The sequence below is a fragment of the Sus scrofa genome, chromosome 11, assembly GCF_000003025.6.
Source record: "Sus scrofa isolate TJ Tabasco breed Duroc chromosome 11, Sscrofa11.1, whole genome shotgun sequence".
Classification (NCBI taxonomy): Eukaryota; Metazoa; Chordata; class Mammalia; order Artiodactyla; family Suidae; genus Sus; species Sus scrofa.
Window position 1 is genome coordinate 69850410 of NC_010453.5, and position 16651 is coordinate 69867060.

At 43.6% G+C, this 16651-nt stretch overlaps 1 protein-coding gene across 4 annotated transcripts in view; it reads right to left on the minus strand.

The window, feature by feature from the left end:
* NALCN (sodium leak channel, non-selective) overlaps window positions 1-16651 on the minus strand; it is a 312666-nt gene that overhangs the window by 140055 nt on the left and 155960 nt on the right. For all 4 annotated transcript variants that reach the window (XM_021065878.1, XM_021065879.1, XM_021065881.1 and 1 more), the window contains exon 13: window positions 13218-13409. In XM_021065878.1, the coding sequence (XP_020921537.1) occupies window positions 13218-13409 (192 nt within the window). The remainder of the gene's footprint in view (window positions 1-13217; window positions 13410-16651) is intronic.

Here is a 16651-nt window from a genome sequence, read left to right on the forward strand (position 1 = left end):
TGGAAACAAAATTGAATCCAGCTGCAAATACGGGGTTGCATTAGGATTTTTTGCTTAATTTTGATCTTCATCAGGTATGTTATTCATGGCTAACCTCATTCATGATTCTATAAAAATACAGTCTTGATAATTGTATAATATTTCACCGTACTCAAACTTTATTTAGACAATCTGTTATGTCTGGACATTAAAGTTGTTTTAAAAGTTTCATAATTGGGAGTTCCCGTCGTGGCGCAGTGGTTAACGAATCCGACTAGGAACCATGAGGTTGTGGGTTCGATCCCTGCCCTTGCTCAGTGGGTTAACGATCCGACGTTGCCGTGAGTTGTGGTGTAGGCTGCAGACGTGGCTTGGATCCCGCGTTGCTGTGGCTCTGGCGTAGGCCAGGGGCTACAGCTCCGATTCGACCCCTAGCCTGGGAACCTCCATATGCCGCAGGAGCGGCCCAAGAAATGGCAAAAAGACAAAAAAAAAAAAAAAAGTTTCATAATTGTAAGCGATGTAAGCGATGCTCTTCAAAGGGCATTTTCTTTTAACAGCAATCTTTGTGTGTACTCTGGATATTTTCTTGGGGTAGATTTCTAGAAATGTACGTACTAGATGAAAATGTAAAACATGTTTTTTAGTGTCTTGATACATAATGATAAATGGATTCCCAGAAAAGTTACACACACTGCACTGTGAGAGCATAGTGGGCATCCTTATTAACCCAAACCAAAATAATCAACAAACCTGGTCCATTTGACATGTTCTGAATCACAGGTATTACAAATTAAGATTGTATCCTCACATTTCCTTTGTTTTTAAACGTTACTTTGGGTGGTTATTTTTGACTTGTTTGAAATTTCAAATTTGTCCTTATTTAAGCCTAAAAAGCCCCTGACCATTCAAATTGAAAGATTCTTTGTTTTCTACATTTTCACACTTCAAATACAAGAAGTTATTTTGATACATAGTATGAAGGGGCTTTGGTATCCCGCACATCACTTGTTTGATGATAATTAGTTTTCTAACCATTCATTGTGATACGTTCTTTGTCTTCCTTTTTTTTCCAGTGAATATATGTGTTTGCCCATTCGTCTCTATGGACCAAATCATACTCTTTTTGTTTTGTAGCCTTAAACATTTTCTTGTTGGTGCTCACTGATTTTTGATGACTCTCCTCATTGCTTTTTTTTTAATAACACTATAATGTGGGGAAAATACTTCCTTAATAGGGTAGTTTGGGGGATTACATTAGATACATGTAATAGATTAGATGTATGAGGTAAGTAAGATATTAAACATATGCTGATATCTATGTATGCATGTTAACTCTTTTTTTCTATAAATATCTGCCCATGAAAAGTTCCTGTTAAAGGGCCTTACTTGTCAAAAGTACTCAAATGCAATAATTATTACTATTAATAATAATGACCTCTAGGAAGACTTAGAGATAATAATGCTTCTCTAGGGACTAGTTTGTTTTCAACTCATAATCAGACACATAATCAGAGTTTATCTCCCTATTCAGGTGTATATTGTTCCAATAAATATGGGTGTCTTCGTGGTGAACTTTGGTCTTTAAGGCTTCATTTTTTTTTTTTTTTTTTTTTTTTTTTGTCTTTTGTTTTTTCTAGGGCCGCACCCGTGACATATGGAGGTTCCCAGGCCAGGGGCTGAATTGGAGCTGTAGCTGCCAGCCTATACCACAGCCACAGCAATGCCAGATCCGAGCTGTGTCTGCCACCTACACCACAGCTCACGGCAACACCAGATCCTTAACCTACTGATGGAGGCCAGGGATCGAACCCACAACCTCATGGTTCCTGGTTGGATTCGTTTCTGCTGCGCCACGACGGGAACTCCTCAGGTTTCATTTTTGCTTCCATTGTAATTTTGATTTTGTTTTGCTTTTAGATTAATTCTTTTAAATACTGCCTAAATTTATTTGACTTGGCTATAATTTTTTTTTGGATACATTCTGTACTTTTTGGCATAAGTCAAAATAGAATAAACATTTCTTTTCATGTATTGCTGAACGGGCAGCAATTTTAAATAATACAGAAGTGCATTCTTCCGCATGCTCCATGAGAGAATCGCCTTTCCTTTATTTTGTGGGACCATTCCAGAATCCTCCTATTGGTCTTACTTCCTTTTGTCAATCAGCCTGAAATGACACGGCTTTTCCCCAGAGACCGGAAGTGTGACACTTCCCCGCGTTGTTAGTGGAATTTCTTTTTGGTCATTCACATCAATATGCATACTTTATTGTCAGATGCCTTGAGTTTCTCCTTACTGAAAGGAACAGCTCTGCTGGACTGAGGTGAGAATTCTGTCCTTTGCCCACTGCCTTTTCCCTGGGATTCTTAATGGCCTATGGAAAACTAAAATAACAGCCACAAGAACAGACCTAAGCCTGAACCAGTTCCCGGATCCTTTTGATATCTAGTCTCCACCTGCCCTGCTTTTCCCCCATTTGTACCGCACGAGGTAAGATTAGAGGATGCACCCCAACCACTTCCGTCAGCCTAGAACAGCTCCCCTCACCCTCCCCCCCACCCCCGTCTGCACACACATGTACTCAGCCACACGCGTGCTCGCTCACACGCACACATATACTGTATCATGTTTCCTGGACATTAGGGTTTTAACATTGATTCAGAGGGAAGATGCGTGAGAAGCCTGGAGAGCGCTCTCTGCAGAGGTAGGCAGCTGTACCCAAGGGGTGGGCAGTGGGGAAAGAATGACTCTTTAGTCATTAAACGGTTCTGAGTTTAATCCCAGACGTGGAGTAGGGAATGATAAGCTCTTTCAGCTTCTGGCAGGAATCGTATGTCTCTGGAATGCAATTTTTTACTTTCTGCATTTTTGTTGAAAGTTGCAAAGGGCTGAGTAAAAAGAATAGTCTAAACCAGAATGCGGCGGACTTTAAAATTTTCCTTACAATACAGAGAACTGAGTCCTTATGTCGTGTTCATGCCCCAAACATTGACCGAAGGACTCTTTTATGTTGGGCTATGTGATTATTGCTAGGAATTCAGTATTTCGAGCTGAAAGCTGGACTTCCACACCATTTAAGAACAACTCTGGCTGCTACCACTCGTTAATTCCCTGTCTCATTGTCAGCACAGTGTTAACTCATTTGCATATATTGTATCCTTTAATAGTCTTAATAATCCTCTAAAATATATACTATTACTCTTTTTTATATAAGAGGAATTGTATGTAACCATGAGAGAACATTTAAAATGTCTGACTATAGGAGTTCCCAGTTGTGGCACAGTGGAAACAAATCCAGCTAGTATCCATGAGGATGCAGGTTGGATCCCTGGCTCTGCTCAGTGGGTCGGGGGTCTGGTGTTACCACGAGCTGTGGTGTAGGTCACAGACGAGGCTTGAATCCCGTATTGCTGTGGCTGTGGTGTAGGCCAGCAGCTGCAGCTCTGATTCGACCCCTTAGCCTGGGAACTCCCATATGTCAAAAGTACGTCCCTAAAAAGCAAAAAAAAAAAGTCTATAGACTGTATTTTTTTGTAGGCAAGACTCAACAAAGTATTCAAAATGTAGTCACCTTTTCAGTAGTGAAAATATGCTTACAGTAGCTTCTTTTAAAATTTTTATTAGTATTATTATTTAAAAATGTTATGGCCAAACCCATAGCATAGGGAAGTTCCTGGGCCAGGGATTGAATCTGAGCTGCCGTGACCTACATCACAGCTGCGCCAACACCAGATCCCTTAATCCACTGCGCTAGGCCAGGGATCGAGCTGCTGCCGTCTGATTCTTAACCTGCTGCGCCACAGTGGGAACTCCCACAGTAGCTCATCTTCACTGAAGGAGACACGTAAATATTCCTCATTAACAACTCTCACTTATTTCTGAAATCGGTGCCATGGAGGAGACTAATTATTAAAATAACATTGGTGTCACATGGCAACTGGAAAACGGCAAATAAGATGATGGGTAGAAAACTTCCAACATACGATGAGGAGCCAAAGAAGGGCCTCCCCCAGAGAGGATGCTGCTGGGGTCAGGAACGTAATCATCCCTTGACTCCTGCAGTTCAGAGTGAATTTTGCAGATTTGGGGGGCGGAGGTAGTTACATTAAGCGCTATGTTTCATTCCTTTTTTTTGCATTACATTAAAAGTGCAACCACGTTGCTGGTTTCTACTGCAAAGCCATGTCCAGGCATGGGGGATAATTCGGCTTATAGCCTCCGACGGGCCTGACTTTATGAGACTGTGGAAGATTTGACACAATAATGGCCGCACAGAAAAAATAAAAAATTACCTCCCCTCCTGCCCTGAAGATGCTGGAAATTCCTCAACCGATCGTACATTTTTGCCTTTGGTCAATAAAAATGAGTTTTGTTTGGTGAAAACACCTCCTCAGAGAAATAACATTTCTTCCCGTATAAACTTCCTCAAGACAGCTCTTCCATTATTTTTCAGGAAGAATAACAAAGAAAGAGTCAAAAGTTTGCAATAGCTCCCCGGGGTCACTACCCCAACTTTGGAAGACCCGCAGGAGTCTGGCCCTGGCCTGACCCCGCAGTTAAGTGACATCCCACCTCTCTGCTTTATGTGTTTTGTTTTCCTTAGAACCTTCTCGGCTAATTCCACTACCCAAATCCTCCTGTGGAATCGTGAGTATCCCAGACAAGGCTTCCTAGAGCTTTGCAGACTTACTTCCTTGCAGGCAACCATTCCCTCTCTTATTCAAATGCAAGGATATTTGGAAGCACGAAGCTTAGCACCTAAGAACTGGTTCCCAGAATTTATTTTGTTTTATTTCCTTTTTTTTTTTTTTTTGTCTTTTGGTTTTTTAGGGCCGCACCTGCAGCATATGGAGATTCCCAGGCTAGGGGTCTAATCAGAGCTATAGCTGTCAGCCTACACCACAACCACAGCAACGCCAGATCCGAGCCATGTCTGCAAGCTACACCACAACTCACGACAATGCCAGATTCTTAACCCACTAAGCAAGGCCAGGGATTGAACCCGAAACCTCATGGTTCCTAGTCAGATTTGTTTAAGCTGCGCCATGACGGGAACTCTCTCTCTCTCTTTTTTTTTTTTTTTTTTTAGGGCTATACCTGCAGCACATGGAAGTTCCCAGGCTAGGGGTCGACTCAGAGCTGCAGTTGCCAGCATACACCACAGCTCAGGGCAATGCTGGATCCTTAACCCACTGAGTGACACCAGGGATTGAACCCACAACCTCATGGATACTGGATACTAGTCGGGTTCACTACTGCTGAGCCATGACGGGAACTCCCAGTTCCCAGAATTTTTAAATACACCCCAGGATATCCCTGATATGACTTTACGACTGATGACATCTTTGGGAACCTATTTCACCTTCTGGCTTGAGTTCTTCCTTCTGTGTCTACGAGAGGATACATTGAGCTCATCCTTCGGCGCTGGCCTACGCCCTAAGGGAAGGCGGTACCTTTGTTCGGATGCGGGAACCACTGGCTCCATCACACAGACAGTGTTGCTCAGATTATAAACAACAACAAAATAGACACATGATCTATTTCATCCTCATTGTGAGTGGATGCCTGTGATATTTGTGGAAAATGGTTTTTGGTGCTGTGGCAGGTGAAGGACACATAAACATGAAGATGTAAGAATGAAAACAGAGATGAGATTTGTAATGTAAACAAATGCAAAGAGGCAAAGGCCGACGCTGAGCTGTGCCTAGGGGTTGATAGAAAAAATAAAGCTATCTATCTGAAAGAAAGCCAACAGAGTGGTTTCTTTTCTTGTCTCAAAAATGTATGACTGAGCCTCAGTGTCTAATCATATATGGGGAAAAATGATGTAAAATCCACAGGAAATTCTGGACAAAACAGGACAAACATCCTTTAAAAGGCCCAGTCAAGAAGGCTGGAATACAATGGAAACCCCAGGACCGAAAACGAACAGGCAGCTTGAGTCAAGAAAAGGCACCTTCCCGAGGGATTCTGATCTCTGCCATAAGTGCTTTCAATGTCATGTCACGCACAAAGGGCAAGGTCGTGGACCCTGGGAAGGTGGAGATTGCTAACTGAGATGCCTGCGTAAAGCTGGATATTTTCTGGGCTTTCCTGGAGGTGACCAGGAAAATATTCAGTGGCAAAAGGAGCTGAAAAGGGCATGTGTGAGCCTTGACCTGGGCCCATACATATGGAAGCACATGGACACAGCTGGCACCACAGAACCCTGGGGGATGGACAGACTGGTCAATAACTGGTACTCTGACAACGGGTTACACAAACAGAAATGAGATTGTTCCCTAGCTCACGGCAGCCACAAAAATCAATTCAGGCTAAATGAAGAGCTAAATGCTGAAGGCAAAACAAAGCCTGACAAGACCCTCTGTTGCCGAGTTGAGGTGGAGAACATTCTCCTGTATTGCTGATGCCAGATAACCTGGGGAGAGCACTTTGGAACGCAAATGGATCCCTACCTATTAAAGCTGAGGATATCTTTATTCTAAGACCCGGCAATGCCATGCTCAGCTACACAGCCCGGAAAGATTTTTGCAGGTGCAGGATTCACAAGTGCGCATGTTAACAATGCAATGGTCAGAGCAGCACTAAGTGGAGTTGCAGAATAGTAGAAAGACACATCTCAAACCGGCATGCATCCGTTTTCTACATCTGTGTAACCAATCACCACACACTTAGTGGTTCAAAACAACACTCTTTGATTATCTCACAGTTTCTGTGGGTCAGAGGTGTGGGTGCCATATGCCTGGGTTTTCTGCTCAGGGTCTCCGAGGCTGAAATGAAGGTCCAGGCTGGGCTCTGGTCTCATCGGGAGCTTGGGGTCCTCTTCCCTGGTTCAGGTTACTGTGGATGTAGGCCTCAGGGTCCTGGTTTCTTTCCTGTTTTTTTTTTTTTGCTTTTTAGGGTGGCACCCATGGCATATATAAATTCCCAGGCTAGGAGTTGAATTGGAGCTGCAGCTGCTGGCCTACGCCACAACCACAACAAGGCAGGATCTGAGCTGTGTCTGCATCCTACACCACAGCTCCGCCACAGCGACGCCAGATCCTTAACCCACTCAGCGAGGCCAAGGATCGAACCCACATCTTCGTGGACACTAGCCGGGCTCGTTACTGCTGAGCCATAAAGAGAACTCCGTGGCTGCTCACAGCCGCCAGAAGCTACCCTCGGGTCTCAGCCACGTGGCTCTTCACAGCATGGCAGCTTACTTCTCCAAAGCCAACGTGAGACCCTCTCTTGCTCTGATTCGCCCTCGTCGGGAAGAGCCCAGTCCCTCTGATTAGGTCAGGCCCATCCGAGATAATTCCCTTTCTGATTGACTCCAGTTCAGTCACTGGCAGCCTGTGCACAGGAGTGAAATCCCACCATAGTCACACGACCTGCCCAAACCCCAAGGGAAGGGACGATACAGAGCGTCAGGGGCCTTGGCTTCCCATCTTAGAATTCACCTGTCACACAGCAGAACGGGAAAACACATTCTGCAGTGTTTCCAGATGATGGCACAAACAGTAGCCTATTATATCCCAAGGAAAATAAATAAAACACAGCTACGTGTACTTAGATCGGTAAATCTCACGCACACAGGGTTGAGTAAAAGAAAGCACTTCGCAGAAGAAACACACAAGGTAAGATCACCTACGGTGGGTTGAAATGACACAAAAGGGTCATGTGATTCTCAGTTGATGCCTGTATATGAACTAAAGCATAAAGGGATGCACGAAGAACAAATGTCAAGTTCAGAAAAGCGGTTTTCTACGGGAAAGGGATGGGAGGGATGAGGACAGGGACTCAGGGACTTCAGGGCCATTGCTAACGAGCCGGGTAAACTGCAAAGGCCACAGAAGAATACACCTTCTTGTTCCTCGTGGAAGACAGAACGACGAAAATCAAAAATAATTAATAAGGGTTTTAGCAATATTCACTGAACGAATTATCCTCTTGAAGATACAATAAACCCCGAATTTACTGAAGATGTAGGCAAACGCTCTACATTTGGCAAGGACTGAAAACAAAACAAAACAAACAAACAAAAAGCCGAAGGAGCAAGTCGTTTCTTCAAATTTCTGAGTAATTCTTTCCATGCAACGAAAAGCATGATTAGCTATTCTGGTGGTGAGAGCAAAGAGGGAAATGAATTTGTAATTAGGCGTTTTATAGCATTTACTGCTTACATTCTATAACTGCTTTGGACATGATTTGATAGGAGAAAATTCAATAGAGCAAGTAATTAGCATTTAGGGAATGCAAATTAAGAAAACCTGTATCAAGTAAATAATATTAAAATTCAAGGACCCTGTGTTATGGAGGGTAGTGTATTATTATTTATGAGTAAAAACTATCCCCATTTGTAGGAATGCAAAACAAATGAGGCCTGTTTATTATTATTTTAGTTGGAAATTAAAAGGAATAAAGATATCGAGGGGATTGAAGATCTACAGTGGGTGTGCATTCTGTAACTATTTTAGGACTGCAGCCAAAAGTTGCTTCATATACTAAGTAGAGGAGAAAAAGAACAAAACTGTAGTGAAACTGAAACTCATATGACAGAAGCATATGTGCTTCTGTCAGGCAACCATGACGGGGAAAAAAAAAAAAAAACCCTGCAATTTGTTTTTGTCTTTGTTACAGAAAGATGAGTGACTCCTGCCTGTGGCATCCTGTCTTATGACCTGTCTGGGTTATAAGAAGTGACCATGAAAAGAGGGAAAGCTAGAATCCACGCTGTGCCAGGCCCCATGCTGCTGCTCGGTAGGTCTTATTTGAGCATCTTGGGAAAGAGCTGGAGCTCAGATGCTTCCGGGAGAGAAATTAACCAGCCCTCCTCCTATGATGTGTCTATTTACCCACCCTGTTGGACAGGGCCTATGGGAGCTTCGGAGACAGAGATGAGAGAAATCTCCTCTAGGTTTCGGGTTGAACCACTGTAGTGGTTTTTGTGGTTGTCTCTCAATTATCCATTTCTTCCCCTATGGTTAATCCAAGTTAGTCACTTTGACTCCAGCCATGCTGCCAATGAATCTTTTAGAAGTGACCGAGTGACCCAATCCCGCTGATGAGAGATAAGGCTGGTTTGCTGGAGGGAGAGATGGAAGGTACTGGGAACGGTGACTACTTCTAAGAAGGGGACCCCAGCAGGGGTGACCCCCTTCTTCTTCTAGATTTTATCACAAAGCCTAGAAATCTTGCATCTTTTTTGTTAACATGTGAAGACAACACATGGAGAAGGAAAATGCACTGGTTTGCTAGGGCTGCTGGTACCCAAAACGGGGTGGCTTCAAACAACAGGAATTTATTATCTCACGGCTCTGGAGGCTGGCTAGCAGTCAGAAATCAAGATGCTGGCAGGACCCTGTTCCCTCTGAAACTTCTCTTTGAAGTTGCCTCTTCTGCTTCAGATGCTTGCGACAATTCCTGGAGGTCCTTGGCTTGTAGATGCCAGGCCAATCACACGTCCTTCTTCCCCATGTGTGTGTCTTCACACCACAATCTGTGTTTCTGTCCTTACACCCACTGAGTGAAGCTGGGGATCAAACCTGCGTCTTCATGGATGCCAGTCACTGCCGAGCCACCATAGGAACTCCCTGCTGCCTTGTGTTTTCAACCATCTTGGCTGATGATTCCTATCAGGCAAGGGCCACCAACTGACAGTGTTTCTTGGGCTAGGAAGGAAAATGACTCCTTTTTGTGATTGTGATATTTTTAACATTTCTTGTAAAATCTGATGATTTTGCAGGGCTCTGACTCTTAATTGCATTCACGGGCAAAGAGAGATCTATGCCTTTCAGTCAGTCGCTTCCCGTATCAACCCTGTCAGCTGCTGAATAACTGACGAGGGGACCCCACCGTCACTGGCTGCTTTCATTAAGATGGTTACGGTAAATCGGGCAGAAAAGCTCAATTGAGTAATTGGAGATCTGCAAAGGCAGCGCTGGGTGATTACTATTACGGCTGGAAAACAGCAAATCCCAAGGGGCTGAGGCAGGGCTGGATCGAAGCAACCTTGTCTTTTGTACAGAGGCCAATATGCCAGCTTCAAATATATTACACAGCATAGCACTATTTTTAATGCTTTCTAAGCCCAGCATTGGGTTGCTTTTGTATATTATTAAATACGCTATGAGGAAAATACTATTTTCACTTGCATTCTTGACGTGGAAAAAAATTAAAAGCTTCAAGAATAATTTGTTCCGTGTCATATAACTAAAAAGTGATGGAGCAGGAAGGGCAGACTCTTAGCCACGATGCTTTTATATGTAGGCTCCCAGCCCTAATTTGCACCTGTAATATTCAAAAAATTTTGAAAATGTCCCAAGTTGTTTTTTGTTTTGTGGGAAGCGCATGTACCGGCAAAAGCCTGCTCTGATCTAAGACTTATTTATTGTGTTATTTATCTTCCTTTGTCTGAAAGTTGATGTTTGGGGTTTGGTGCTGAGGGAGACGACTCTGGAAGGGGACACCAACCCTTCCTATTCCTGGAATGTTCTGCACTCCCGAGGTTTTGGGTAAGGGATATAAAATTGGTGGGGTGAGATGAGAGGAAAGCTACAAGATGAGGAAAGATATGAAATGAAGGTAAGACGGCATAAAAAACGAAGGGAATGAACTGTTGCCTTCCAGCATCCCTCATGCCCAGAACCATGGCTGACCCTGGGTGGGCCTTTAGTACTGGGTGCTGAATTCAGCGGGCCCGAGAGATGGACAGGGATAATGACAAAGATGGCAGGCTGCGCTTCGTATGTACCCAGTGAGGGGGCAGGGACGGGGCAGACGAGGAGAAGGTAGGCGTGATGACGTCAGCCATCTCTGCCTGCATCTCTCTGTCCCTGGAGGAAGAGCTGCTCCTGCAGAGGAGGCTGGCTCCAGGCCACCCCTAGGTGGCAATGACAAGGCTCTGCCTGGCAGGCTCACAGGTGAAGCTGCCCTTGACACACAGTCTTGGGGCACAGCCATGCACTGTAGTCTCTGGGAGTTTCGGGCAAGGACTTGGGCCCCCAGGGCGCCCTCCTCAAACACCCAGCTGTGTTCCCAGCCAAGGTGTCTCTTCCTGGAGGAGCCTCAGCTATGGCACTTTGCTCCATCCTGACTCAGGATTTTTCACTCCTAGCCTTTCCTCCAGTCTCACCCCCACCCCCTTTCTGGTCCCCAGAAGGGTGGGACCTCTGTTCAGGGCTCCTGGGCAAGTCCTCCCTTTCCACCTGCCCCTCACCCAGGACTGCCCAGTGGGGACAATGGGACCCAGGGCAGCAGTGCTGTTCCTGCCCATTGCTTATGCTGTGGCCGTACATGAGCCAAGGCTCCCTGTGACCTTCCACTGGGCTTGCTGTCCTACGAGACCGCCTCGACACCTGACAGCTCAACACCTGCCTAAGACCAACCCCTGTGTCCGGGCCTGCAGCCCGCCTTCGGGAACCTTCTTCCACTGTCCTCAGTAGCCCACACATCTTAATTATCCTCTCCTGCGCTCTCTCCTCGGCATTTCATCACAGTCACACTTTCACCGAGGCACACATTCCTCCTCTTTGTGGCTCCGACTGTTCTTTCTCTCTTAAGTTCTGAGACAAGACACTGCTCAGGTCAGACCTTCAGCACATGCTGTCTCCGTGAACCAGAGCCCTGTTCTCTGCACTCTGGCTGCCTCCATCCAGCTGTTCTTCACTAACCTCCTGTTCCAGGAAGTCTTCCTGGATTTTTCCATTCCTGGTTATGGGCCTCAGCTCTAGGTTCCCAGAGCACCTTGTGTTTGCCATTATAAGGCCCGTCAGGCTTTATGCTGACTTATTGGTCACCTCCCGCCCCCAACTGAGAATTTCTGAGGACTGGGAACTTGTGTTTATGCCCCACGATCACCAAGACAGCTTTGAGAGGCCCTCAGCGAATGCTTAGCAGTGAGTAATAAATTTAGCACAAAATTAAAAAAATAAGAACTGGCGTTCCCACCATGGTGCAGTGGAAATGAATCCGACTAGGAACCATGAGGTTGTGGGTTCGATCCCTGGTCTTGCTCAGTGTTGTGATGTAGGTCGCAGATGAGGCTCGGATCCTGCGTTGCTGTGGCTGTGGCGCAGGCCAGTGTCTACAGCTCCGATTAGACCCCTAGCCTGGGAGCCTCTATATGCCACAGGTGTGGTCCTGGAAAGACAGAAAGACAAAAAAAAAAAAAAAGAACCTAGGCTGTATCAGTCTACCTGGTATATCGCAGACACTTTTGCCCTCAAAGCTTATTTTTTTTAAGTGTATATTATTCTTACCCCCAAGACTATTCTTCCCATAATAATAGGCCTACTATTTCAGTTCATGGTGAAAAAAAAATATATGCATGTGTTCTTTGTCTTAGTTATTATAGTTTTTCATATTTCTAAATCCACATGGAATTAAATTTCAGGATCCTCCTGCTTAAGGGCTGCATCTTCAACATAAGTTCGTGATGGGTTGATTGACTTTCGACTTTATCACCTAAGTGAATTCTAATGAGACTAGAGAAGTTAAGGACGAGATGATCTTTTAAAGACACTTCGAATCTGAAGAGTTTATGAAATTTATATACTGAGAATCAAAACTTCCTTCTAGATTATGCCTGACATAAAAATATATGAACTGTAAAACAGAGTTAAAATGTTAACTCTCACAAACATATAAAAGCAAGCTTTAAACATTTGAAAAATAATAATTTTACCTTTGTTTTTAGGGCCACACCTACGGCATATGGAGGTTCCCAGGCGAGGGGTCGAGTCAGAGCTGGAGCTGCTGGCCTACGTCACAGCCACAGCAACACGGGATCCAAGCTGTGTCTGCGACCTACACCACAGCTCACGGCAACGTCAACTCCTCAACCCACTGAGAGAGGAAAGGGATCGAACCTATAATCTCATGGTTCCTAGTCAGATTCGTTTCCACTGCACCATGACGGGAACTCCCAGAAGTAATAATTTTTAAATTCTACTATATTTTTTATTTATAGGTGCTGAGAACCCTCGCTTCCATCATTACTGGTTTCTGCATCTCATTCTATTAGGTTATTTCCAGAATGTTGGAATTGACACATAATCTGACAAAGCTGAAAATATGTTCCAACACCTGTGTTCTGCAGATTGCTGTGAATATTCAAACTGAATTACTCCACACTTTAAGGACTACGACAATATTTTACCACCACTGTTAAAGTGAAATTACTTTGATGTTAATCATTATTACTAATCTAAGAATCACTGAATTAAACTGGCCGCATGTTTTGTACATACCCTTGGAAACGTCGTAAATCTGTCCAGCTCTTCGACAAAGCAGAACATCTGCAAACTAATTGCTGACATAACAATCAAGAGGCTGGCAGTAAACACAACCAAGCTCCCAAGCTTTTTTCCAGGACCAAATATCTTGTAGACAAAGTCTTCTAATGCAGGTGAAATCTTAATAAGCCGAACTACCCGAAGAACCTATTGTGGGAGAGAAAAATACATACTCAATCTTAAATACATTCATACCAAAAATCTCATTTTTCATAGCACTCTCGAAAATCACACCTTTTCATCTGACCATCTAGAGACAAAAAATAACAAAATAGTAACTAAGACAACAGTCTAGCTCAGTGCCTGCCATATAGCAAAACCACAATAAATCCCAAAGGAACATAGGAAAGAAATTGGTGACAACTCAGTGTTTTAACCTATGATGGGAAATTCATGATGGCATTATCTGACATACATTATTGAAATAAAACTGATACTTTTCTAATGTTCAACCATCAAAGAAAACATTTGATTCAATATTAGCCCCATTCACTATCTCCTAAAATAAACCTTCCTAGGTACTGTTGTACATTCATAAGGAAATTTGTAAAATCCATCTATCAAGGAGTCTTTACTCATGGTTGAGACTGCTAACCTAATAACCATTCTATCCTTTGAATGATAGAGCTTTCTGTATTTTAGCCTAGCAAGCAGCTACCCAAGGCCACAGACTGCACTGTCCAGCCCCACTTGTACTTAACTGTGGCCACCTAGACTGGATTCAGAGGTAGGAATGTAAAAGGAAGTGATTTATGCAAACTTTAAATTAAATAAATTTGCCCTGCACACTCTTTTTATACCTTTCTCCAGCTGGGAAATGGAAACAAGTGGCGGTGCCCCTTTGGACCAGAAATAGAAGCCTTGTACAGAAGATGACAGGTTCAGACCAACCCAAGAGCTGGCTTCCTGAGTGACTGTGTGATGCAGAGCCACCTGTGCACCCTGGACCTCAGGGCTGGGGAGAAACACACTTCTATCTTACGTACTGTAATTTTTTTAATTTTAATTTTTATTTTTATTATTTTTTGTCTTTTTAGGGCCACACCTATGGCATATGGAGGTTCCCAGGCTAAGGGTCTAATCAAAGCTACAGCTGCTGGCCTACACCACAGCCACAGCAACAGAGGATCTGAGGCACATCCGTGACTACACCACAGCTCACAGCAACGCCAGATCCTTAACCCACTGAGCGAGACCAGGGATCGAACACGTGTCCTCATGGATACTGGTCAGGTTCATTTACCACTGAGCCACGACGGGAACTCCATTACGTACTGTAATTTTAGATCTTTGTTACATGTGCTCAGCTGGTCACCTAAACACACACACATATTTAGGTGTTTTGCATATAAGTATATATGCAAAAATTCCCACCCGTAATGTATTAATTTTCTCATTCACTTACGTACTGGCTGATTATTATGTGCCAAGCATTGTGTTGGCCAAATAAGATGCAAATAATGGCTATTGCTCTTATAAAGGGAGTATAATACAAAGACACCTCTCTAAAGGATATACTTGTAAGATTAAAAATATAAAGAGGAATATAAATAAAAATTGCAATAAAGTATGGAAAACTAGCATTCTTCATCAAGCCTAAGATACCATCAATTTTTTTATGTACTGCTGAGAAATTTTAAAATACTGCCCATTAAAGAAGAACACACCACTGAGTATAAGACAGATCTCAAGTTTAGAGACATTGTAATAGGAAAATTGGGGTCTTGGTACAAGTGAAATATGGCAAATAGAATGGTAGTTCAAGATGGTTCAACATCAACAAGAGCTTAAGGTTTCTGCGTAGTCGCCTTAGGAGAAGAATAGTCTATTTCAAATACAGCAAAAAACAAAGTGCTTTCCAAAAATCTAGATTTAAATTTTTAGGAGTTCCCACTGTGGCTCAGTGGGTTGGAAACCCAACTAGTAACCAGGAGGATGTGGGTTTGATCCCTGACCTCGCTCAGTGGGTTGGGGATCTGGCACTGCCACAAGCTGTGGCATAGGTTGCAGATGTGGTTTGGATCTGGTGTTGCTGTGGCTGTGGTGTAGGCTGGCAGCTGTGGCTCCAATTGGACCCCTAACCTGGGAACTTCCATATGCTTCAGGTGGGCCCTAAAAAAAATAATAAATTTTTATGCAAATAAAGTAACGTGTGTTTGCATTTTTCCAGCATCCCTGGCTTCCTAATCCTCCTGACTTCCCTTTGGCAAATCATTTCTATTCTGCTGGTTGTCTACGAGGTCCAAGAGAGACCTCCCGCCTTCTGCGATTCAGGGCTGGTCACCGTATTCAGGACGACTTCAGTCATCAGAACATCCCACCGATAAAAGTGTCCTATTTCTTTTATCCCCAACTGGAATTTCTGTAAGAGCCACACGTAAGCCCTGATCACTGTACGCCCTGAGCTTCTAAGAACTCTCTCTGTCACCACATGGAGAAAGCCAGCTTAAGAATGATACCAGCACACGGTAGGAATGCTAGTTGGTACAATCACTATAGCAAACAGTATGGAGCTTCCGTCAAAAAAACTTCAAATAGAATTGCCATACAATCCAGCAATCTCACTCCCAGGCACATATTCAGAGAAGTAAATTGTAATTCAAAAAGATACATGCACCCCGAGGTTCAGGGCAGCACTATTCACAGTAACCAAGACATGGAAGCAACCTAAACATCAGTGGACAGATGAATGGATTAAGATGTGGGGTGTGCGTGTGTGTGTGTGTGTGTGTGTGTGTGTGTGTACACACATATATGAATACTACTCAGTCATAAAAACAAAATAATGCCATTTGTAGCAACACGAAGGGACTGAGAAATTATGCTAAGTGAAGTAAGTCAGAGAAAGGGGAATACCATATGATATCACTTACATGTGGAATCTAAAACATGACACCAATGAACTTGTCTATGAAACAAAAACAGATCCACGGACATAGAGAATAGACTTGTGGTTGCCAAGGGTAGCAGAGGGATGTATCGGGAGTTTGGGGTTAACAGATGCAAACTATTATCTACAGAATGGATACCCACGGAGGTCCTACTGCAGGTACGGGGGACTACATTCAGTATCCTCTGATAAACCATAATGGAAAAGAATACATATATGTGTGCATATTTTGCTGTATAGCAGAAATTAACACAACATTCCATATGTCAATAAAAATTAAAAAGAATGATAATGATGCAGAAGAAAGATGAGGGGAGAAATGGACTGAACCCCAACAATGCCATGGTAGCCTCTGAATGATGCCCTCCCTAAAGCTACATTTAACCCCAGACTTTGAATTAACAAGAACTAGTGATGGTGGGCCTTATTCCTGCTGTCTGCAGAACGCAAACAGTTTAATGTGTAGCTGTATGTCTCCTAAGCTAAGAGACAAATGTTT